This window comes from Alligator mississippiensis, chromosome 15 (genome assembly GCF_030867095.1).
Source record: "Alligator mississippiensis isolate rAllMis1 chromosome 15, rAllMis1, whole genome shotgun sequence".
Classification (NCBI taxonomy): Eukaryota; Metazoa; Chordata; order Crocodylia; family Alligatoridae; genus Alligator; species Alligator mississippiensis.
Window position 1 is genome coordinate 5,468,230 of NC_081838.1, and position 23,100 is coordinate 5,491,329.

A 23,100-nucleotide genomic window follows, 5' to 3' on the forward strand; every position below is an offset into this window, starting at 1 on the left:
CGCCCCTCCAGCCGCGAGGGGCGGGGTCGCGGCGCCGGCCCCCACGCTCCTGGTTGACGGTGACGCTACCCCGCACTGCGCAGGCGCCGGGGCCCCCACGCGCAGCCCCCTGGGGGCTGCAGTCTGAGCCGGGACCCGGCCGCTTAGCCTTCTGGGAGGTGTAGTCCTTGCAGCTCAGTGCGCAGGCGCTGCCCCGCCGCACATTCTGGGAGCTGTAGTCCGCGCGGAAGCTGGGGATTGTGGGTAGAACCCAGGCTCCCAGTCCACCCCGCCGCTGCTGCAGAGAACCCAGGTGTCCGCCCCGCCCCGCCCCGCCCCGCCCCGCCCCCCCAGCTCAGAGCGAGGCCGGGTACGAAAAACAACAATTTTATTGAATGAAAAAAAAAAAAAAGGAACAACTCTCCAAAATGGTCCCCGTTGCCAGGGTGACACGTTGCTGAGATACAGGAGTGCGGCCAGGTGCGGGTGTGATGGGCACAGCACGAGCTATGTACAGGGCGGGGTGGCTGGCACAGTGGGGAGCGGGTCCCTGGTCCTCCCTGGCATGAGGGGCATGGGGAACCCAAGCGTCCAGGCTCCCTTGGGCCAGGGCGGCTGGGGCTCCCCTGGGCCAGGGCGGCTGGGGCAGTGCCACGCTGCAGTGTGAGTGAGGGCGGAGGGCAGTGAGGCTGGGCGCACCTGGCAGTGCTGCTTCTCCTGCCCGGGGCCCAGCCCTGGAGCCCACAGCAGGGGGGTGCCCGGCAGCTGGGACATGGGGCAGGATGGATGGGGGCTGGGCCCCAGTGGCGCTGATTGGGGGGGGGCGGGGGCTGGTGCCAGGGGCTGTTTGTGCTTCCAGACTGACCCGCGCTGCTTCCATGGCCCCTGGGGTGCCTGCTGCCTCTGTCCATCCATCTGTTGGTCCGGGTCTGTCCATAGGGGCCTGGGCACTGTCCCCTGCCCACTGCCCCGGGCGCTCAGCCCGGCTTGGGCCCAAAAAGCCCGACAGGGAAGTGCTTGACGTGGGTCGGCCATTGCGGTGCCAGCTGGAAGAACTTGATATCGCTCCACTCCACGCCGTCGATGGAGACTGGGGGGGATGGTGGGGGTCAGCAGGAAGCCTGGCACCCCCCAGAGCCACCCGCAGCCCGTTCCGCCCACGCCGCGCCCCCAGAGCCACCCGCAGTGCGTGAGACCCAGACCCCGGTGCCACCTCACCCTTGAGCATGGTCTGCTGCTGCTTGGCGGAGCAGATGAGGCGGCTGATGCCCTCAATGACTTGGCTCTTAGAATCCATCTCCTTCTCCCTGGGCTTCTTGCTCAGGAAGATGGTGGGCACTGCCGGGAGAGGGGCAGGAGGTGGGCAAAGGGAGCCTGCAGCCCAGCCCCAGGTCACCCCCACCCTGGCCTGTGCTCCTTGTGTCCTGGGGAGAAAGGACTTCCCCACCCCTTTGTCCTGGGTCCCAGAGAGCCCAGGTGTCCGGGCTCCCAGGGGGCCCCCTGTGCCCAGGTTACTGCCTCTTGTTCTCCATGCCCTGCCCAGTGCCACTGCCTTCAGCCCCGCCGCTCCTCTGGCCCCAAACCAACCCTCCCGTCTCATAGCCTCACCCCCCCCCACACCTTTCTTGTTCTTCTCCTTGGTGACAACGGTCATGGCCATGGCAGGGGGTGGGGCGGGGGTGGGCCCGAAGCCGGGCCCCCCCTCGCCAGGCCCAGGCAGGCGCGACACCTGCACGGAGCGGAAGGCGCTCTTCAGCGTATTCTTGTTGCCGGCCTCACGCCGCCCGGGCGCCAGCCAGTAATCCACCTGCAGGCCGATGGCCTCACCCTGCGCCCCCCCGGGGGACCTGCAAGGAAGAGGGCGTCAGGGACCCAGGCATCCGGGCCCGGCTCTGATCACCTCCCTCAAACAGCCTGCCTCGAGTGGGAAAAGACCCCAGGCATCCTGGCCCAGCTCTGACTACTTCCCCCACAGCTCTCGCTGAGCAGGGAGAGGGCCCAGGCATCCCGGCGAAGCTCTGACCAGCCCCTGCCACCCCCTTCCCAGAGCCGGGAGAGAACCCAGGCATCCGGGCTCCCCTGCTCTGACACCCACTTCCCCGCACAGACGTGCCAGGGATGGTGCTCCACGAAGGCATGGCCCAGCCTGCGCTGCCCCCCAACCGAGGCAGGGCACCCTGAGGGTCTGCCTGCTGTGCCTCAGTTTCCCTGATCTTACCCGGCAGTGGCCAGGCCGCTGGTCATGGAGGGTGACGAAGGGGGGGTGGCCCCAGTGTCCTTGGCCAGGCCTGAGCCGGATGGAGGTGACGTGGAGGGAACCATCAGGCTCAGCGCAGGCACCTCGTCTCCATCGCCTGCAGGGAGAGATCCCAGGTGTCCGGGCAGCCAGTGCCTCCAGTCTGACCCCTAGACTCCAACCCCCCAGGAGCTGCAGAGAACCCAGGTGTCCGGGCTCCCAGCCGCCCCAGGGCCCAGGCTGGCCCGTCCTTGGAGTGCCAGAGACTGTGGGAGCATTGGCTGGACATGGGGGGGTGGCTCTCACTGGGGTGTGGATGGGTCTGGGGGGGCACGCACCTGGGGCCGCAGGTGAGTCCTCGATGAGCCCGACTTTAACCACCTGCAGGGCAGAGACAGACACTCAGCTCTGCTCCTTGCCCCATCCCCAAGCTGGAGACAACCCAGGTGTCTGGGCTCCCAGGTCTCCCTGCTTTCACTCCCCTCAACCCCTAATAATCCCCACTCCCCTCCCAGGGAACCCAGGCTCCCACCCCCCTTGCTCTACCCCCTATACCCCACTACCCCTCAGATCTGGGGAGAGAACGCAGGTGTCCAGGCTCCCTCCCCCACCTTACCCCAATGAAGGGGATGAACTTCTGGTAGGAGTCCTCATCTTGGCTGCAGAGGAAGCACAGGGTCAGTGCCCACCTGCACCCACGGCCCCCTCCCCTCCTGCCATCGCACCCAGAGTGGGGAGACTGAGGCAGCAGCAGTCAGTGGCAGGTAGAGAACCCAGGTGTCCAGCCTCCCAATCCCCCACCCAACCCACAGGACCCCACTCCTCTCCCAGTGTTGGAAAAGGAACCCAGGAGTCCGGGCAGAGCTCCCTAAACTGAAGGGGGAACCCAGGCGGCCGGGGGTGCTGTCACAGCACAACAAGGAACCTAGGAGTCTAGGCTGCTCCTGCCCCTTGACCCACCAGCCCCCACCACCCTCCCAGGGCTGTAGAGGGAACCCAGGCATGAGGGGGTGCTTCCGAGGGAGCCCCGGTGGTGCTCTGGAGGCTGAAGGGGGGAACCCAGGAGTCAGAGCAGTGCTATTAAAGCAGAGCAGGGAACCCAGGCGTGCAGGCTCCACTTCCCCCAACCCACTGCACTCCCAGAACCGGATAGGGAACCCAGGTGTCAGGGTGGGGGGGGGACACGACACACAACTGAGGCAGAGGGAACTCAAGTGCCCTGCCCACCCCTGGGGACAACACTCACAACTTGTGCTTGCAGGTGAGCATGGCCTCGGCCACAGGAAGCTGCAGTGTCACGGCAGCGCTGGCCACATACTGCCCAATGCGGCCCACCACGTCAAACGGCTCTGCGGGGGTGGATAGCGCTAATCAGCCTGGTGCACTCGGCTCGGCATTGCCCACCAGCACCCCGCATCCTGGCACCTACCCTCCTCCGCCACCCACTGTCTGCCAGGGCTCCAGGCCCCTCCTCCAGCGCTGAGATGCAGCCAGCTCTGGGGTGGGCTCCAGGCCCCAAGCACAACTGAGATGCCAGGGGACCATGGCAGGGGCTAGGGGTACTCAGAACTGAGTTGCGGCTGGCTCTAGGGGGCACCAAGGGCTCAGCAGAACAGGCTGCAGTGCCAGGGGCCAGGTGTAACAGAGCTTCAGCCACCTGTGCAACAGGGGCACGCTGGGACCTGGCTCTAGCCCTTGCCCAGTGCTGAGATGGCCATGTCTGGGGGGAGCGGAGGTAGGCAGCCAGGTATGACAGAGCTGCAGCAGCAGGGGCGGGCACACACTGCTCAGATGCAGCCACCTCTGGCTGTCTCCCCCCCACCCCCTAGCTGTCCCCAGCCCCTCACCGGTGCTTGGGGGCTCAGTCCGGCTGAAAAGCTCCCTCCAGGCAGCGTCCAGGAACATGGCGCTGTACCTGCTGTCCACTGAGCCCATGTACTTGGCCACAGGATGGGAGCCTGGGGAGCAGAAGAGGAGGTTAGCATGGGCTCTCCCCTCGGAGGCAAAACAGGAGTCTTGGCTAGGGGTGGGGCTGAGATGCAGCTGGCTCTGGAGTGTGGTGCTGGAAGTCGAGTATAACAGGAAGCCACCCCAGGGGGCAGAAGCTGGCCACACAAGGCAGGGTGCTGTGGCTGGTCGTGGGGTGGGTGTCAGGGGTGCTGATATGCAGACCCTTTGCCCAGCACTGAGGTACAGCTGCCTGTGGGGTGGGTGCAAGCAGACACAGGTGCAGCTGCCTGTGAGGTGGGCATCAGGGGCTGGATGCAACAGGCTGTGGTTGGAGGTGCTGGGGGCTGAGTTTACACAGCCAGCTCTGGCGGATCTCAGGGGCTGGGTTTAAAGCTGCGGCTAGCACTGGGACCAGCTAGGTGGCAGGGCCGTACCCAGGGGCACGATAAGGAAGCGCATGTATCCCAGCCAGTCGGAGGTCTTGCTGGCCAGCTGCTTGACGAAGAATCGGAGAATGGCGCTGAGGTAGCTCTGCCCCCCCACGGCCACCACCTTCACCGGGCGCGGCATCGAGGAGTTGCAGTTGCAGCTGGGAACAGGGAGGAGGGAGAGAAACAGAGACATACTGCAGCCAGGCTTGGGTACAGCTGGCTCTGGGGGGCATCAGGGTTGGGGAGACAGAGCCCCTGGCCCAGCCCTGGGATGCAGCTGGCTCTGTGGGGCATGGGCTAGATATAACATGATGTGGGAGTATAGATGGCCCATGCAGCTGGCTCTGGGGTGGGGTGCGGGCTGGGTATAACATGATGCAGGCTTCTCTGGGGGAAAGCAGGGGCATCGACAGCCCATGCAGCTGGCTCTGAGGTGGGGTGCAGGCTGGGTATAACAGCTGCATCTTGCTCTGGGGAGTGCTGGGGGCTGGGTATATCATGCTGCAGCCAGCTCTGGGGTGAGCCCTGGGGCAGGGTATAACAGACTGCAGTTGGTTCTCCAACGAGTATAACGTGGCTGGCTCTGGGGGGTGCCAGGGACTGGGTGGAAAGGACTGCGGGTGGCTCGGGTGGGTGCTAGGTCCAAGCGGGGGCACTCACTAGCGCTGGATGCGGGTGAGCAGGGCCGAGAGCACGGCTTGCACCTCCAGCCCAGAGCATGTGCAGACCAGCGGCTTCTTCTGCTCCTGCAGCAGCTCCGCCACATACTGGGGGGACGTACACGGGCATCAGGGAGGCTGAGCCAGATCCCCCACCCCGTCCCCTCCCCACGCTCTGCTGCGGGACGCTACCTGGCCTTGCCAGTCGGCGCTGTGCACCAGGATGAGGCTCTCGGGCAGCCCGGCCTCCGCCACCAGGATCTGGTTGAGCTGGTCGTACAGTGCCTTGCGCGGGGCCTGTGGGGCAATACAGTGACCTCTGCTGTACTCCCTCATCTAACCCCCAGCACACATTACTGCCGCCCCTTAACGCCCTGCCCCCGTGTGCCCTCTGCCTCCCCCACACCTCAGTGACAGCTGACCTGCGTGCCGTGGCCCAGGTCGGGCGAGCGCTCGCTGTCGGAGCTGTTGGTTCTCTCGCTCAGGGGCTTGGAAAGCTGGCGTTCGCGCAGGGGGGTGCTGCGCCTCTGCCGTGGCGTCTGCCCTGCTCCCTCTGGCCTGCAGGGACAGCGTGCGGGACTCAGGCATCCGGGCACCCCACTCCCCTCCCAGAGCCAGAGAGGACCTGGGCATCCAGCCCCGTCATGCTCTAACCCACTCTTCTCCCGGGGCCAGAAAAGAATCCAGGTGTCCAGGAGCCCAGTCGCCCTGCTCGGCCCCCAGCCACCACTCCTCTCCCCGAGCTGGGGAGATCCCATGCATCCCGGCTCACAGTCCCTCCAGCTCCAATCCTCAGCTGTGCGCCCCCCAGGGCAGGAGAGAACCCAGGCGTCCGGCTCACCTGGGCGAGGCCAGACCTTGCATCTCGGCTTTGCTCTTCATGGGCGTCTTCACCTTCTCGGGCACAGCCAGCGCGGGGCCCCCGTCCCCGAAGGTGTCTGGCTCCCCAACCTCCTGGGGAATGGGTCTGTCACGCCTGAGGCAGAGCCTCCCTGCCCCCCAGCCCAAGCACCTGTCCAACCCAGGCCCCTGCCCCTCTGCCCAGCCCCCTGCCCCCCACAGCCCAGCTCCCACCCCGTACCGGGATGTCGGGCTCGTGCAGGCCCTCGTCTGGGGTCCGGCCTCGTGCCACCTTCCCCTTGTCGCCCACCTCCATCTGCAAGGTGCCCACGTCACCGCTGGGTGCCAGGGAGCCCAGGCTGGGTGAGGTGGGTGCCTGTCCCCCATCTCGTGAGGTGTGGGGAGGGGGCTGGGGCACCATGCCTGCCCTGCTGCCGGGCTCTGTCCCCTGACCCCCAGCAAACATGGAACCCAGGTGTCCGGGGCCCAGCTCCCAGCAGCCTGGCAGCGCCCCCTCCCATAGGAAGTGCAGAGCCCGGGTGTCTGGGACCCAGCTCCCTGTGGCTGGGACGCACCCCCCATCCCCAACAGGCATGCAACCCAGGCATCCGGGGCCTGGCTCCCAGCAGCCTGGGTGTGCCCCCTCCCATAGGAAGTGGGCACACAACCCAAGCATCCCGGGCGCTACTCCCTGCTATGCCCTCCTTCCACGCTGGGCGTGGAACCCAGGCTTCTGGGCTGCCCAAATTTGGGCAGAGCCAGCGCCCTCTGGTGGAGAGAACAGGGCCAGTTTCCCCCCTCCCCTAGGGCAAGGCTGCCCCCCAGAGAGCAGGGGGCATCTGTGTCAGGCCCCCAAATCCCATGCTCCGTGCCCTCCCTGCCCTGCCATGGCCCCAGAATCCCTTGCCCATGCCCAGCACCCCCCAGTGCTTTCCCCCACTCACGGGGCTGCCAGCCTCCCTCCCCAGGCTGCCCTTGCTGTTGAGGCTCCCGATCTCCGTCTGGGAGCTGGACTGTGACATGCCCTCGAAGAACGGCCTGTGAGGGATGAGAGGGGGCATCATGGGGTGGGCATCAGCCTCTCAGTGCCCACTGTGGTGCCTGGGGGGTCAGCAGGGCCCCAGAGGCCTGTGACCACCTGGGGGGCCTGGAGAGGGGTGTTAGGGGTGGGGTGGGTGTAGAGGGGCCTCTGGCACCTTGCAGAGAGGGACCCAGTGAAGACGCCTCCCTGCAACCCTCGTGGAGCAGCAGGATGAAACCCAGGCGTCGGAGTGCCTGGCCCCTGCTCGTCATGCTCCCGGGCTGAGTCAGGAGGAGCATGTGGGGCAGGGAACTGGAGCTGTGGGAGGCACTGGGGCAGGGAATGGGGCTGATGGTTGCAGCTGGACAGTGGCTAGGGGTGGGGCGGCAGAAGCAGGGGAGTGGGAGCTATGCCAGGGGCAGGGGCAGGGCCATGCACTGGGGGCGGAGCGGGGCTGGGCCTAGGGCTGGGCAGACACTCACTTGAGCTTGGGCTTGGGCGTGCTGAGCACGCTGTCAGTGTCCTCGAGCTCGGGGCCGCTGTCACTGGGGTTGTACATCTCCAGGCTGTCGTACAGCTCATCCAGGTCCTCCTCCACCTCACGGATCTGCTCCCGTGACACGTGCTCCAGGCCGAAGCCCACCTGCCACAACATGTCAGTGTGGCACCTAGGAGTCCAGGCCCCGGCCTCCTGGCCTTCCCCCGCTCCCAGACCTGGAGAGAACCCAGGCGTCCGGGCTCCAGCCCCCCGCTTTAATTCCCCGGGCGTGCTCAGAGCATGCAAGGAGCCCAGGCATCCAGCTCCCGGCTCCCACGCTCTGTGCCCACAGCCCCCACCTACCTCATCCGAGACCTTGAAGCGCTTGAGCAGAGCCACAAACTTCTGCTTAATGTTTGGCTGCTGTGAAGAAAGGGGCGGGGAGTGGTGAGGAGGGCTCGAGGACAGGGTCCTGCACACACGGACGTGGCTCAGACACACGGACGTGGCCCCGCCTGGACATGTGGGCACGGCCCACACATGCGGACCTGGTCCTACCCAGGCATGGAGACATGACCCAGACATGTGGACACAGCCCTGCCTGGACACACGGACATGGCCCAGCCATGCCAGGTGGACATGGCTGGGACACACAAACCCAGCCTGGCCCAGACATGTGAACGCGGCCTAGACACATGGAAACAGCCCTGCCTGGATCCACGGGCACAGGCCAGACATGTGGACGTGGCTTGAACATGGGACGTGGCCTGGCCCAGACGTGGGACGCAGCCCAGCCCCACAGGCAGCAACGGGACTCACCCGAGTGATGGCCGAGGCCGAGGTCAGCTTCCTCCGCGTCTTCTTCATCTTCCTCAGCTCCTCGTCCTCGTAGAACAAGTCCTGGGGAGGCAGCGGTGGTCAGACGGGCTCCCACCCCAAGCCACGCAACTGCCCTTGCCAGAGCCAGGGTGCCAGGATGCCCAGGGCACTCAGCCCCTTGTAGGGGGCGGCCGTGGGCATCCATGGGCACCTGCTGCCCATCTCTGGGGGAGGCTGGGAGCAGGGGCGGGAGCACCTACCTGGCCATGGAGAGGGTCGTCGCTGCCCTCCTGCTCTGACGAGAAGCTCTCCTCCTCCTCCTCTGAGTAGTTGTCGATGTCAGGAGAGCGGTCTGCAAAACACAGAGGGGTCAGACCCTGCCCCGGGACCCCTGTTCCTTTGGGCATTGCCTGGCTAGGGCCTGGCCCCGGAAGCTGGAGCCCAAGATGGATGTGCCACTTCAGGCGGTGCCCAGGCCTCAGCTCTGAGGCGGCCAAAGACAGGGCAGTAGCATCTGACACGCAGGCAATACAGCCCCAGGGGCCACCAAGACAGTCTAGTGGCAGTCTACAAACTAGTCAAGGGGGACCAGCAGGCATTGGAAGAGTCCCTGTTCCCCCGAGCACTCCCGGGAGTTACAAGAAACAACGGACACAAGCTAGCGGGGGGTAGTTTCAGGCTAGATATTAGGAGGTGCTATTTCACTGTCAGGGTGGCTAGGACCTGGAACCAACTTCCAAAAGAAGTGGTGCTGGCTCCTAGCCTGGGGGTCTTTAAAAAAAAGGCTGGACGAACATCTGGCCAGGGTCGTTTGACCCCAGTACTCTTTCCTGCCACGGCAGGGGATCAGACTAGATGATCTCTTCAGGTCCCTTCCAACCCTACCAAATATGAAGCTATGAAGACAGGGCCTGGTGTGAGGGACACAGGCATCTGGCACTGTGGGCACCATCAACGTGGCTGCCAAGATAGCAGCCTGCCTCCGGCACTGCCCAAGCCTTGGCGCTGGCAACAAGCAGGATGCTGGAGGAGGGGGGTACCTGGTACCCAGTGCCAGGCCAGGGCTTGACTGCAGGCAGCCAAGAAGCTTTGAGGGCAGGGAAGGGAAACCGAGGCACGGGCCCCTCTGTGCCCTGCCAAGCCAGACTGGGCAGCTGCCCATGTGGGTGCCGTACCTGAGAGCTTCTTGAGGCCCTCGTGGTCAATGGGCTGGCTGGACAGTGAGTAGATCTTGATCTCGGCCACCGTCACCGACACGTCCTTCACACTGCTGTGCAGCCCCAGCACCAGTGCCCCCTCGCTGGGGTGCTGCATCACCTGCAGGCAGCGGATGTCAGGTGCGGATGGCACGCTGGAGCCGGGGCTGGGCCAGGGCTGGTCCTGGGGACCCAAGGCAGGGCCAGGGCCAGGGCTGTGGGGCTGGGGCAGAGCTGGGGGCAGAGGTCCAAGGGCAAGGCTGTGTGGCTGGGGGCAGGGGTAGAGCTGGTGGCCAGGGGCCAAGGGCAGGGCTGTGGGGCCAGGATAGAGCTGGGAGCTATGGGACTGGAGCAAGGCTCGGGGCTGGGCTGGGGGGTCCCCGCGGTGCCAACCCCCCACTCACCTCAGCCATGTTGATAAGCCCCACAGCCAGCGTCTTGTAGCCCAGGATGGTCCGGTTCTTGTAGCGCTTGCGGCGCTGCAGCATGATCTGCAGCTTGTTGGCATCCCGCTTCAGGAAGTGCGGGTACTGCGGGCACGAGGGTGTCAGGACCCAGCCCCTGCAGCCCCCTCCCCCCAGCGCCAGAGCTAGTGCCCCGGACTAGGGGCTGGCATGTGGCCTCCCCCGTACCTCCCTCCCAGCCCAGTGTGGTGCCCACCTGCAGGGAGAAGGTGAGCTGCAGGTCCGTCTCCACCAGGCCGCTGACTGGCAGCACAATTTCATTGGAGCGCAGGATCCGCTTCGAGCCCTGGGGGCAGAGGGACAAGGTCATGCATGAGTCCTCCCCATACCCTGAGCCCTGGGCATAGGGCAGAGGAGCCAGCCTGACTCCCCCACCCCCGGGGCAGTGGCAGGGTCACAGCTACAGGATCAGCTACATGCTGGGGCAGCAGGAGGGGGCGGGGGGTGCCACCTGTGCCAGGGTGGGAGGAAGCAGTGCCTGCCCCTGCCAGGGGAAAGAGCACAGAGCAAAGGGCAGCTTGGGGCAGGGGGGGCCTGAGCCCACAGGCCAGGGGCAGAGTCCCCCTGCTCCCCTGAAGCACCCCATCATGTGGCCCCTGATGCCACCCACCCTCAGGCCGTGCTGGCCCCCACCCCTCTTGCCTCTAACCCCCATGCCCCCCAGCCAGGCAGACCTGTAGCTTGACAGCGATGACAACAGAGCTGAGGTCCTTGTCCATCTCCTTCAGCATCACCAGCTTCTTTAGCGTCAAGCTGAACAACCTGAGACACGTGGGGCTCTGCATCAGTCACAACCTCAGCTTTCCCCCAGCACAGCACGGGCCCCCGGGATCCCCCCCGGCACAGCACAGCCTGGGATCCCCGGAGCTCCCCTGCCCTTGTCGCAGGTCCGGTGGGACCAGCTGCCCCAGGGCCTTCACACGCCCTGCCAGCCCCCAACACCACCACTGAACGGGGGTAAGGGGCTGGGGTGTCTTCCGAGACGCCTGGGTCCTGTGAGCACACGTACATGCGTGCGTGCATGCCCCGGATGCCTGGGCTGCGTACATGCGTAGGCACGTCCCAGATGACTGGGTTCCGTGTGCGCGCCCGGGATGCCCGGCTTCCATGTGCGTGCGCATGCGTGTCCCAGATGCCTGGGCTGCCTGTGAGTGCATGTGTGTGGGTGCATGTGTCCCGGATGCTGGGCTGCATACGTGTGTGGGGGCATGTCCTGGATGCCTGGGTTCTGTGTGGGCGCGTGGATCCGGTAGGTGCCAGACCCTTGCTCAGAGCCAAGTCCCTCAACAGGGAGCCCATTAGCGCTGCCAAGCCCCCAGCTCAGGATGCAGCCGCTCCCAACACCGCCCAGCCTCGGCCCAGCCTCCCGCAGCTGCAGCACCCACAAGAGTGGCTGGAGAGCACCTGGAGCCCAGGCACTCACCCACCCGGGTTCCCTGGGAGCTGAGTCCAGCATGGGAAAGCCTGAAGGGCACAGCTGCCAGTGCCAGGCTGCCTGGATGGGTGGTGAGGGACTCAGACCAGAGACCAGCCCTAGGCCCATCACCCCCATCTGTGCTTGCCCCCAGACCCACCATGGCCAGAGGGCAAAGATGGGCTGATCCCATTAATGTGGAGGCTGGAACGGGCTAATGCCCTGGACAGCTGCGTGTGACCTGACGCCAGCACAGGCCAAAGTGAAGATGGGGCATGTCGGGTGGGGGAGCAAGGGAACCTGCCCCATCTCTATAGCTTGCTCGCCAGGGCCCCTGGTCAGGGGAGGATCAGCTGCCTCCAAGGGAAACTGAGGCAGCTACTGGCCCCCTGGCTGGCACCCAGTGCTCTGGGAGGGGTGTGGGGATCCCCAGCTCTGTTTTCTGCCCCGAGGCTGCCGGCTTCGCAGGGCGGGTCCCCACGTGCCCTCACAGGCCCGGTGGGAAGAGGAAGTGGTGGCTGAGATGCTCCCTGAGTCACCCCGCCCCACCCGTGGACGCTGGGGGCAATCCAGAGGGCCATGGGGCACGTGCTGGGCTGTAGTGGTGGGGGGCCTGGCCCCCAGATCTGAACCAGCCCAGCCTAACGTGGGAGACCTCTCGCAGCGCCCCCAGAGCTCCCAGGTCCCTGCTGCGGAGGCAGGCGCAGCCCCCCATGTCTCAGATGGGGATCTGATTCCTGCCTGACCCCCAAAGCAGCGTGCTGCTGGTCCTAGGAGGAGCTGCCAGGGTTAGGCAGCATCAGGCAGGCTGCAACTGTGGCGTCCCCAGCCCTGGGGGTCATGAGGGTGGATCAGGTCTGGGGATGGGGCATTTGCTCCGAGGTGGGTCAGAGCAGCCCCGCCATCAGTCCCTGTGGCTGACAATGACGCACCTGATGACTTTATAGGAGGCTGCAATTGATGCTGGGGGGGTGAGTCAGGGCACCTGCTCGGGGCCTCGGGGCTGCATCCGGCCGGGGCTGAGCTCACTGCCAACCCCGCCCCGGTCAAGCTATTAGTTTAACAAGCTGACATGTCTAAACATTTCCCCGCTAACCAGCCGAAGCTAAATATTTAGATGCAATCACCTCTAGGCCCAGGAGCTGACTCAGTCCAGCGATCAGCTGTGCCAAGGAAAGGGCAATTACTGTATTTCCTGGAATACCACGCGCCACCCAAACAGCCTCTGCACCTTGCTTTCTGGCGGAAAATAAACGACCCTGCCTTGAAAATGCCGGTAAGGATTTTGGCAGGCAAGCGCAGTGGCCCTGCGTCCTCAGGCCTCTGCTCCCCACGCCCCTTTGTTGAAGACACACACTCCCAATGACCAGGGGCTGAGTTTGGGCGGGCAGAGCGCATACTGTACGCAGGTAAATACTGTCCAGGTGACTGGGTCTGTGAAGGCCGGCGTGGTGGAAGGGTCTCGGCGCAGGGCTTGGCCTGACCTGGTTTGTGGGTTGGAGGCATTGCACGTGCAGCACCAGGCTCTCTATGGCACCTTTGAGGCACTGAAGTGCTGCGGCTCAGACAGTGCCATGGGTGCCAGGAGTGAGCCCCCAGCCCGGCCTGCCCTGCTGGGGACAGGGAGCCTTTGGAGGTCCCCAGGGCTGGGGGGTGGCGATGATGAGGGGCCACGGTGGAGCTGGGAGCAAGGACCAGGCTGGCTGTAAGCGAGATCCCTTGGACTGATCAAGCAGGGCAAGAGGCCAAAGCAAGAGACTAAAAGGGGGCAGTAGAGTTCTGGCTGTGTACCAGAGCGACCAGCTGGAGCCCAGGGGGTGAGAAGCAACGCAGCATGGGATGCCTGGAAGACTGACCAATGTGTGGCCAGGCCCTTACGGTGGCAGCAAAAGCAGATGCACCCCTGGAAGATATTCGGGCTGAGGCACCTACCGCATTTCTCCGCATACCACACGCTCACCCCTGCCCTCCAAAATCGAGGGGTGGGAGGAAGCCGGGCTGGCAGAGCCCACTGGAGGTCTTGTCCAGCCCAGCCCCCTGCCCGAGGCAGCATCAGCCCCAGCCAAACCCCCCCAGGCAGGTCTAGCTACTCAACAGCCCCAGCACCCAGCAATAAGGCCCAGTGCCCAGACACCCAGAGCCAGGGACAGCTCCAAGTGAAGCCGGGGGCTGAGGGGCTGGAGAGGTCCCAGGCACAGGCCGTGCCCCTCTCTAGCCCCCTCAGGGGCAGCACTGATCTGTCCATGGGGGACAAGACCTTCCTGACCCCAAATGCAGCCTGCAGGTGACCCTGAGCGGAAGGCAAGGCCCTCTAGCCAGGACCCTCCAGGTCTGATCCCAGCAGCAGCGTTGGCACAGCCTGGAACAGAAGCACGGAGACGCTGTGCTCTAGAGGCAGGTCCTCTCCGCCCAGCAGGCACAAGGGGTGGGGCCCAGCATTAACCCTTTCACAGCCACAGCCTCACAGCTGGTGCCTGGAGCCGGCCCGGAGCCTCTCGAGGGGAGAAAACGAGGTTGACACTTCATGGGAACTTGGGGAAAGACCAAGTTGCGGGAGAGTGGCAAATGCCTCGCATGGGGCTGGGGCTGTCGCCACACCAGGAAGTTCCCGGTCTCTCGGGGGGGGCTGACGATGAGGACACCCTGCGCCCTGGGGAGGACTCGCTCTGCATCACACAGGCCAGCCACATTCTCCCTCCCAGCGCCGAGGTGTGGGGTGTATTGTAGGGGCACGAGGTACACGAGGAAATGTGGGCCAGGGCAGGGTGGCACTAAGCCCTGCCGCCCCCATGCTGGTGTGCAAGGGGTGATGTTGAGGGGCAGGGTCAAAGCAAGGAGGGGGCAGGGCTTAACTCCCCACCCTCCCCCCAACACTGAGCCACCCCTGCCACCCCGGACAAACTGGGTGGTTACGAGGTGGCTTCATCACTTCCTGCCAGCTCTCAGATCCCTCCGCCAGGGCTCTTGGGGGGTGGGGGGGCGGGCTGGGGTTTGGGATTGCAGGGACCCGTGATGCAGAGCTGCCCACAGGCCCAGGGTGCCAGCGGCTGGCGCGGGCAGGGCAGGGCAGGGCAGGGCAGGGCTGGGAGGACGGGATGGGGCAGGGGGCTGCATGGGGAAGTGCGGTGGGTTCAGAGGAGTGTGGCAATGCACGGCCGCGGCACTTCCTTCCGGGAGGTGGTTAATCGGGTGTGCAGATCTGCAGGGCTGGTCCCATGGCAGCAGGGCCTCCCCACGCTGTCCCCGGTTGGGGGCGAACCAGGTGTGATGCGGAAGACACTGGGTTCTGAGGGCGGCCGGGTCACACGGACCACGTCCAGCCCAGCCCTTGGCAGGATCTGACCCGGCCCAGGCCCAGACCCAGGCCTGTCCAACCTGCTCTGAAAACTTCACCCAGATGCAATGGGGGGAACATCGAGCACCCCTCCCGCACTGGGGCCGAGGGCTCTGCCCATGGGTGTGCAGCTCTGCTGCCCCCGGAGCTGCCAGGCAGGGCCCTGCACCCTGGGGCTCAGACAGGCCGACGTGAGCAGGGGTCCGAATCCTGCCTGACCCTCCATGCAGCGCTGGGCTGGCTCTGAGCAGGGGGCAGCACTCTGCCTCCAGCCAGGGACTGCCGGGTTTGACCCTGGCAGAAGCATCAGCACCTCCCGGCCCGGGCTGCGACCAGCACCCCGCACTGCTGCAGTAGGTGGCAAGCCTTGACACCCGGAATAGCTGCAACAACGGCTCCCCCCTCACAGCTTTAGAGCTGGGGAACAGGACAAGAGAGAGAACAAATCGCTAGGGCTGGAACCTGCCGTGGCCTGGGCCCAGGGTGTGCTTGAGTATTTGGCCAGCGCAGCACTGATCCCCTGGTGCCCAAGGGCTGCGTTAACCCCCGGTCCGGCACCCGGGATCCACCCTCCCTTTCCAGGGCTCCTTTGGTGAAAGGGACAGGGAAGGACTGGTGATTTCAGAGTCGCTGACGGCACCGGGTCTAGCCCAGTGCAGGGCCCCTGGGCCTTGCCACACATTCACATGAAAGCTGGAGAGAAACCAGCTGTGAAGATGTCACATGTTTTCAAGCACTGACTTTGTGGCTGGATGGCCATTTTTATGGCGTGCTCATTACTTGGCATGCGTGACTGGTCTACATATATTGCACAAATGACCAGTTAATTGTGTGCTACACGTAACGGGCTGGGAGGGCACTGGGTTGTGTGTTTCGGAGCTCCTGAGGATATTGGCTCTTGCCAAAGTCAGGCCTCTGGGCTGGGCCCCTTCAGTGTCAGGGGTATTTCTAGGCACAGGGTGAGAAGAGGAGAGATCAGGGGCCTCACCCCAGCCCTGGGGCCAGGCAGGCCACTGCCGTTGCCGGCCCCTGCTGGGGACCAGAAAGACTCAGGATCCAGACCAGGGATCACCAGCCCCAGCCAAGAGCTACTGCCTACAGATGGGGAGTTGGGGTGCTTTAACAGGCCTGCACCCCCGTCCGCTCCCCGCCCACACACGGCAAAAATAAAAACCCTGAGTTCTCAACCACCCGGAGAATAAAGACCTGCCAGTGAGCTCTGATCAGCAGGAAAGGACCCTCCTCCTGTCCCCACCTGGCTGGATCCGTGACCTTGGCGGGAGGTCCCGAGATGCTGAAGCTTGGCAAGGGGGGGCTCTTCCCCTAGCACTGGAGAGGGGATCAGGGTCCCCCATGCCCAGGGGGCTCCAGGTCCAGAGGCAGGCACAGGAGCTGGTCCTGAGGCCGGGTCCTCTGAGCTGTGTGTGGTGTTGGCCGCTGGGACATGGCTGCCGAGGTGGGGGGGGGGGCATTAACTGTGCCTAGATGCCCCAGAACTGGCTGCACATGAGATCTCATGACCTGCCCCGTGGGGACCCCAAAGGCCAGCCAGTGCCCCCCCTTCCACCCCCACCAGACGGATCCGGGACCTGGACAGCCACCAGCAGGATCCCGGGGCAGGGACAGCCCAGCACAGCCCAGCCCGCCGGAGTCCGTGGGGCCTCGTTAGTTAATTGCCAATTCATCGTGGCGCATTAAGAGCCGCGGGCATCATTTATTCAGGAGCGGAGGGGCCTGAGGGCTGGGAGCAGCCAAGGGGTGGAGACAAGCTGGGGGGGGTGCAGGATAAGAGGAAAAGGATGTTGTATTGCTATAGCGACTGTGCAGGGAATGGGGGGGTCTAGGGGGTTGGGGTGCATTTCCCTGCCCCCCCGGGCAGGGGTCTGGGGGGCTCTGGCTGCCCCCCACAGCTCCAATTAGCGCAGGCACGAAGCTCCACTTCCTGTCCCAAAGGAGCAAGGCCTGCCTGGCTGACACACACGCACACACCTGTCACAGACAGGCCACACACGTGTGAGGCACATGCCCCTATGTGTCACACTCCCCCGCCTGCCCCATCCGTGTCTGTCAGACAATGCACACACACACATGTGCAACCGGCACTGAATCCACCTGCCTGCCCACATGGGTGTCACAGACAACGCACATGTACACACGTGCAACCCGCACTGAATCCACCTGGCTGCCCACACACGCATGTCGCAGACAATGCACATGCACACACATGCTACCCGCACTGAATCCACGTGTCACAATGCACATGCACACATAGGCAATCCACATAAATCCACCCCCCTGCTCTATGCACACGTGTCACTATCTACATGCACACACATGTAATCCACATGAATCCACACACCTGCCTCAGACACGGCTATCAGACAATTCACATGCACACACATGCAATCCACACGCCTCCCCACCATTCACATGCACCTACATACAGTCCATCCCCACCCATGCATACACCTGTCAGTCTCCATGCACACTCATGTAGTTCATAAACCCGTCACACCCCTCACCCAATTCACCCACCCCTATACACGCCTGTCACACCAGCCACATGCACCTGCAGCCCACCTCACACATGCACATGCCTGTCACAATTCCCATACGCACCCCGCACGTTCGTGCAGTTCATACACCCACGTCACCCCCACCAAATCCACCCGCCTGTCACATCGTCCATGCACCCACATACAGTCCGCCTCGTGCACGCATATGCCTGTCAAAGTCCACGTGCACACATGCAGTTCATACACGCACGTCACCCCACCAAACCCACCTGCCTGCTGCACACGCATCATCCACACGCACCTACATAGAGCCCATCCTCCATGCAAATGCCTGTCCCAGTGCCCACACATGCTCATGCCACTCATACACCCATGTGCCAGGCCCCACCAAATCCACTCGCCCACGCACACACCTGTCACAGTCCACTCGCACCTGCACTCCGCTCCCCGCAACGCCTTTCAGTGGCTGCAAAAACACATCCACACACAGTACACACACCCCGTCCCCCATACAAGCAGATGGCTCGTTAGACCCCCTTTTAGATCAACAGTGTGTTCACGCTGGTGCCTAAGGATGGCAAGTGCCCCTGTGGTGTGTCATCACTAGGTACAAGAGTGAACATGCTGTGTGGTGAGTGCATCGCTAGATGCCAGAGTGAACACGTTGGGGCCAGGCAGGCTCCTTTCCCTTTAACATGCTGTTCACTCTGAAGCCTAAGGAAGACCTGGCCTAGGCCTCGTCCCACGGAGGCAGGAGCCCAGTCCCTGCCAGGAAAGGGGGCCGGGGACCCCAACAATGACACGATTGCACCAGGTCCCCAAGTCACTGTGCGTGGGGACGGTGGCAGAGCCTTCACCATCCCCTGGAGCTGGCAGAGGAGAGGAAGGCTCCTGGGTCCCTGCCTCACTACAGTGGGCAAGACGAGCTGGCTGGGGCAAGAGGCTCTCACAGTGGCAACACCTTCACTCTGAAACCCCCTGGGAGCGTGTTAAGGGCACACTTGGGGCAGGAGGTGGAAGGACCAGGGAACCCCCTCCATAGTGACAGTCTGTGCACTCTGGACACTAATGATGGCATATGGAGGGCACATATGGGTGCAGGAGGGGCAAGACAAGGTAATCCCCCCCTTACAGTGACAGTGTGCTCACTCTTGAAACTAATGGGGGAGTATTTTGGGCACACTTCAGGGCAGCAGCCTGCACAACCAGGTAGCCCAAATTACAGGGGGGTGTTCACTCTGGAAACTAATGATGGCAGGCGACGGATACTTTTGGGGGTGGGAAGGGCAAAATGAGGTGACCCTTTTAACGGTAATGGCGTGTTTGCTCTGGAAACTCATGATAACGATTGCAAGTTAAGGGCACACCTGAGGCAGGGAGACGCTGTCTGCAGAACCAGGCGACCCCGAGCAACAGCACGTTCACTCTGGTGCCTAACGTGAACACACAGAGGGCATGTCTGGGGCTGGGCAGCTGATGCCTGCCAAACCACATAGCCTCTTTTCCTACCAACAGGCTCTCGCTCTGGAAGCTAATGAGGATGGGGCCTGGGGCGGCCAGCGCCTGCATCTCCTTCCTATAAGCCGGGTGTTCACTCGAACCTAGCAGCAACACGCGAAGCGACTTAGGAGCAAGGCAGCTGGGGCAATGCCTGCAAACCGTAGGGCTGTTCACCCTGGCACCTAATGATGGCAGGAAGAGGGTAAGGTGGGGCAGGGAGGACAGCTTCAAAACCACAGAACAGCTCTTAGTGGCTTATACGAAGGCAGAAATAGCCGAAAGGTGCAAATGGCTGCAACCAGGCCCTACCCCGAGCTCTTGCCTGCCCCAGCGAGGAAATCAGCCAGCAGGATACCAGCTCTGAGGCCCAAGGCCGGTCAGTGCATGGAAGATGATGGGATTCCACATGAATATACTATACGCGTGCAGCATCGGGGCAGTTACAGGGCACCGACCCCTGGGTATATTGCAGTATCCTACCCTATTTATATGCAGCTCCATCACTCATGGCCTGTTACCGCACACTGCTGCGCTTTTGCCGCATATATTATAACCCAGCTCCACGTTAACGCGCCACAGCTGCCCTGGTGCAACGTTACCGCGCACCGCTGGGCTCGCACCGCGTACATCACAACATCCCTCCATGCTTACGTGCAGGCACTTCATTCACGGACCGCTGGGGCCCACTGCTGTTCCATTACCGCATACGTTATGATCCGTCTCCAGAGTCATATGCAGGGGCTTCGTTAAGGGACGGGGGGCCTTCCCTTAACGAAGAGTGTAGATCGTTAGAGTGTACTGCTGCGCTAGCACAGCACATGATGCTATTTGGCCTGTGGTATATTCAAGACAAGGTCTTTATTTTTGTTATTTGTTCTGCGTTCCCAAAACAAGGCGGTGGTTGTCTTGGGGCGCGTGGTATGCCAGCAAATACGGTAACGCCCTATTCCTACGCAGCTCATGATCTGTGGCCCGGCAGGGCTCCCTGGCCTGCTCCTCTGCGTGGATTATATATACTTCATCTCCATATTCCTATGCAGATACTTCACGAATGGCAGATCGTAGCACGCTACTGTGCTCTTGCAGCACATATTAGGAAGCGATTCCATGTTAACAGGCACGCGTGTCATGACTGGCATGTTGGACGGGCTGATGAGCGACTACGGCACGCATTATCGTGGGCAGCCACATGAATATGCAGGGAAATCATTAACGGCGCGTTACAGGAAGCCGAAGTGCTATTACAGGCTATCGTATAACGTGCCCGGGCTGATAAAGATTGATACCGTGCAGCAGTGACAGGACACGTCGTTAAGCGAGCGGAATCGTTTTGTCCCTCGGCCGACAGGCGTTACATGTCACGAACACGAGCTCGCCAATGCTAAGCTGCTACGTCCACGCCGCGCAAACACGCACACCGTTACGTACGCTTCTGCCGGCGACGGGAGGGTTTCAGGGGCTACGGCCTCGGCCTCGCAGCTGGACCCCACCTCCCCTGCGGGCGCCCCTCGCTCCCGCCCTGCAGCCCCTGCCCCTGGGACCCTCCCGCCCCGCCATGCCTCCAAACCCTCGCCCACAAAGGCCCCATCTTGGGGGACTCAATCTCCCAGCCCCGAGAGGTGCCGGGGCCTGGCTCGGGGGGAGGCACCGTGTCCAGGCGGGACACGAGCCCCCGTCAGCCCAGCCCCGAGGCCCCCTGCGCAGCGGGGGGATCCCGGCGGGGCTGGCATTCCCGCGGCACCAAGGACTCCACCAAGGGCGAGTGGGCAGCGACACAGCCCTGCCCCCGGGGACCGCGGCTGTCCCCAGGGAGCGTCGGTCGGGGGGGGGGGGGGCCGTGCCTGCGGGGAGACGCGGAGGAGTCTGTCGTGCTGGGGGGGGGGGGGGGGGAGCTGGGACCCCCCCGAGGTGCCGCCGCCCACAGGTGGCCCTGAAGGGGGGAGGAGCCACTTTCCTCTCCCCGCCCCGCCGGGATCGGGCCCGGGGTGCCAAGGGCGGGGCCAGGAGAGGTCCGCCCCCCCGCCCGGGATCGGGCCCCTTCCCCCGGCCGGGCGCGGCGCGGCTGACCTGGGCACGCAGCTGGGCGAGCTGCGATCCACCTCCCACGTCGCGTACAGGTTCATGTGCACGGGGCGGCCGCCCGGCGTGCCCGGCCCCGACCCGGACCCCGGCCCCGAGCCCGAGCCCGAGCCGGGCCCGGCGGGGGTGGCGGGGGGCGCGGCGGGCGGGCCGGGGGCCGGGCCGGGCGGGGGCTGCGCGGCGGGCGGGCCGGGGGCCGAGCCGGGGCCCGGGCCGCGCTGGGGGCCGCCGCCCCCGGGGCCGCCGCGCTCCGCCATCGAGGGCCGCCGCCGCCGCCGCTGTGGGAGGGGTCTGGCGGGGCGGGGCCGCCGCCCATTGGCCGCGCGCCGCCCCGCCCCCGGAGGAAACGGAAAAGGGGGGGCGCCCGCGGGGGGGGGGTCACGCGCCGCCTTCTCCCCTCCCCGCCCGGTGCCCCCCGCCCCGCCCCGCCCCGCCCGGGGGAAACCGAGGCAGCCTCCGGGGAGAGCGCGGACCCGGCCCCCCGAGGGACGGACACAGGCACGGACGTGTGTCAGCGCGGGTCCCCGTGCGAGGCGCGCACACGCGTACAAAGACCCACGGACACGCGGAGACCCCGCTGCGTGCCGGGGGGGTTGTGGGCGGAGCCGGCGGCAGCGCACCCCGGGCCCGCCGCACCCCGCGCCCTCCCCCGCTGTGGAGGCGGCTCCCAGCCCCGGCCCCGCAGACAGGCAGGCAGCACGCGGGGCAGGACGGGCAGCGCCCAGCACTTTATTTACAAAAGGGAGGTCACAAAACCACGGGGGGGGCAGGGGGGGGCTGCCCCCAGGCAGCGGGTGTAAAACCAGAGTGGGGGGGGGGGGACGGGGGCTAAAACTTGAACTCCTTGTACTTCTTGCCGCCACCGCGGGCATCCTGGGGCTGCGCCTTCCGCTTCTTCTGCTGCAAGGAGATGGGCGAGAGTCAGGCGCTGCCCGGCCGCGCCCCGCGCCCCCAGCACGGCCCCCCCCCCGTGCCAGCTCCGGGCCCCACGCCCCCCCCCGTGCCCACAGAGCCAGCCAGTGCTGCAGCCGGAGGGAGGCTGGCACCCTTGGAGGGGGGAGGCTCGCCCCTGTCCGTCACCCCTGCACCCCGTCAGGACCAGCTCGGGGAGGAAGAGACACACTCCTTGGCTCCAGCCTCACCTTCTGCTTGGCGGCGTGCTCAGCCACCATGTCGCTGAAGTCCTCCTTCTCCACCTGGGCCTGCTGCTCCCGCACGTGCTCCTCGTACTTCTGCGTCATGGCCATGGGGTCCAGCTCCAGCTCCTCGGGGGCCAGCGCCACCTCCACGCCCTGCAGCTCCGGTGCCGGCCCCTTGCGGCTCAGCACCTGTGGGAGGCATGGGGGTGAGCGGGGTGAAGGCCATGGGGTGGGGTGGGCTCCAGCCCCCCCATGGCCCCTGCCAGGCCCAGTGCAGGAGTGCGGTGGAGACTCACCGTGGACATGTCGTAGATGTGGGTGGAGCCCATCATGGCAGTGCCCACCGTGGCCGTGCGCTTCTCGGGCAGCACCGTGAACAGCTGCGGCGTCTCGCTCCTGTGGGGCGAGGGTGGGGGGGGTCAGCGTGGGCAGAGGGTGCCCCCCCCCACAGCATGGCACCCACCCCCCACAGCATGGCACCCCCACCTCCCAGCCCCAACGGCCCTACCCGTCCATGGCCTCCTCGATCTTCTTCTTCCGCAGCTCAATGAGCTCGGGGGTCTCCATGCCGGCTGGCACCGACGAGAACCCGCCCGGCGTGATCAGCCCGCTGCGGGGAAGGGAGGAGACAGGTGGTCAGACCTGGATGGACAGTAGCTGCCCCCACCCCTCCCACAGCCCAAACCGCACTGGCCAGGGCCTGCCCCACCACCCTCCACATGTTTCCCCCTGCCCAACAGGGCCTCCCCCAGCGCCCAGTGCCCCCTCCCCGCCAGGCAGGGTCCCAGTAGCCTGCTCCCTGGGCCCCCAACCTGTCGGCGGGTGTGACGAAGCCAGTCTCGTCAGGCTTCTCCTCATCGCTCTCATCCTCCTCCTCCTCCTCTGAGGACTCCTCATCTGAGGGCTCCAGCTCCCCCCAGGGCGTCCGGTCAATCTCCTCCTCCTCTGCCTTCGTCTGCACACACGGCGGGGTGAGGTGAGGGGGGCTGTGTCAAGCCCCTCCAGGGGGCACTGGTGCCCCCCTGGAAGGGTACAGAGGGTTTGG

At 64.8% G+C, this 23,100-nt stretch overlaps 2 protein-coding genes across 6 annotated transcripts in view; both read right to left on the minus strand.

The window, feature by feature from the left end:
• Positions 1 to 350: 350 nt before the first annotated feature.
• Positions 351 to 21,188, minus strand: PACS1 (phosphofurin acidic cluster sorting protein 1). Of its 4 annotated transcripts, none has more exons than XM_059718410.1 (24): positions 20,905 to 21,188; positions 10,748 to 10,835; positions 10,270 to 10,359; positions 10,014 to 10,139; positions 9,589 to 9,730; positions 8,674 to 8,765; positions 8,414 to 8,494; positions 7,958 to 8,014; positions 7,599 to 7,759; positions 7,040 to 7,133; positions 6,337 to 6,411; positions 6,097 to 6,209; positions 5,678 to 5,813; positions 5,448 to 5,552; positions 5,257 to 5,363; positions 4,600 to 4,754; positions 4,063 to 4,173; positions 3,462 to 3,564; positions 2,832 to 2,874; positions 2,554 to 2,596; positions 2,198 to 2,333; positions 1,600 to 1,826; positions 1,198 to 1,317; positions 351 to 1,069 (listed from the first exon to the last, which is right to left on the minus strand). In XM_059718410.1, the coding sequence occupies exons 1-24, from the start codon at positions 21,171 to 21,173 to the stop codon at positions 957 to 959; spliced, it is 2,787 nt and encodes a 928-aa protein (XP_059574393.1). In that variant the 5' UTR covers positions 21,174 to 21,188; the 3' UTR covers positions 351 to 956. The 4 variants fall into 4 exon arrangements, with proteins under 4 accessions (XP_059574393.1, XP_059574392.1, XP_059574391.1 ...); XM_059718409.1 differs by having other exon boundaries at positions 6,097 to 6,206; positions 7,958 to 8,017; XM_059718408.1 differs by having other exon boundaries at positions 7,958 to 8,017.
• Positions 21,189 to 21,621: 433 nt separating this feature from the next.
• The window catches only part of SF3B2 (splicing factor 3b subunit 2), a 44,356-nt gene continuing 42,877 nt past the window's right edge, over positions 21,622 to 23,100 (minus strand). For both annotated transcript variants that reach the window (XM_059718414.1, XM_059718413.1), the window contains 5 exons: positions 22,868 to 23,010; positions 22,564 to 22,665; positions 22,352 to 22,451; positions 22,059 to 22,244; positions 21,622 to 21,816 (listed from right to left, as the gene is read on the minus strand). In XM_059718414.1, coding sequence (XP_059574397.1) covers positions 21,745 to 21,816; positions 22,059 to 22,244; positions 22,352 to 22,451; positions 22,564 to 22,665; positions 22,868 to 23,010 — 603 coding nt within the window. In that variant the 3' untranslated portion in view covers positions 21,622 to 21,744. The remainder of the gene's footprint in view (positions 21,817 to 22,058; positions 22,245 to 22,351; positions 22,452 to 22,563; positions 22,666 to 22,867; positions 23,011 to 23,100) is intronic.

Excerpts from the sequence above, each read along its gene's own strand:
- PACS1 (XM_059718408.1), bottom strand. The coding sequence starts at position 21,173 with ATGGCGGAGCGCGGCGGCCCCGGGGGCGGCGGCCCCCAGCGCGGCCCG. Across the intron at positions 10,836-20,904 it reads TCGCCCAGCTGCGTGCCCAG|GTTGTTCAGCTTGACGCTAA; the intron begins GTCAGCCGCGCC and ends CACGTGTCTCAG. Across the intron at positions 2,875-3,461 it reads CTCACCTGCAAGCACAAGTT|CCAAGATGAGGACTCCTACC; the intron begins GTGAGTGTTGTC and ends CTTCCTCTGCAG.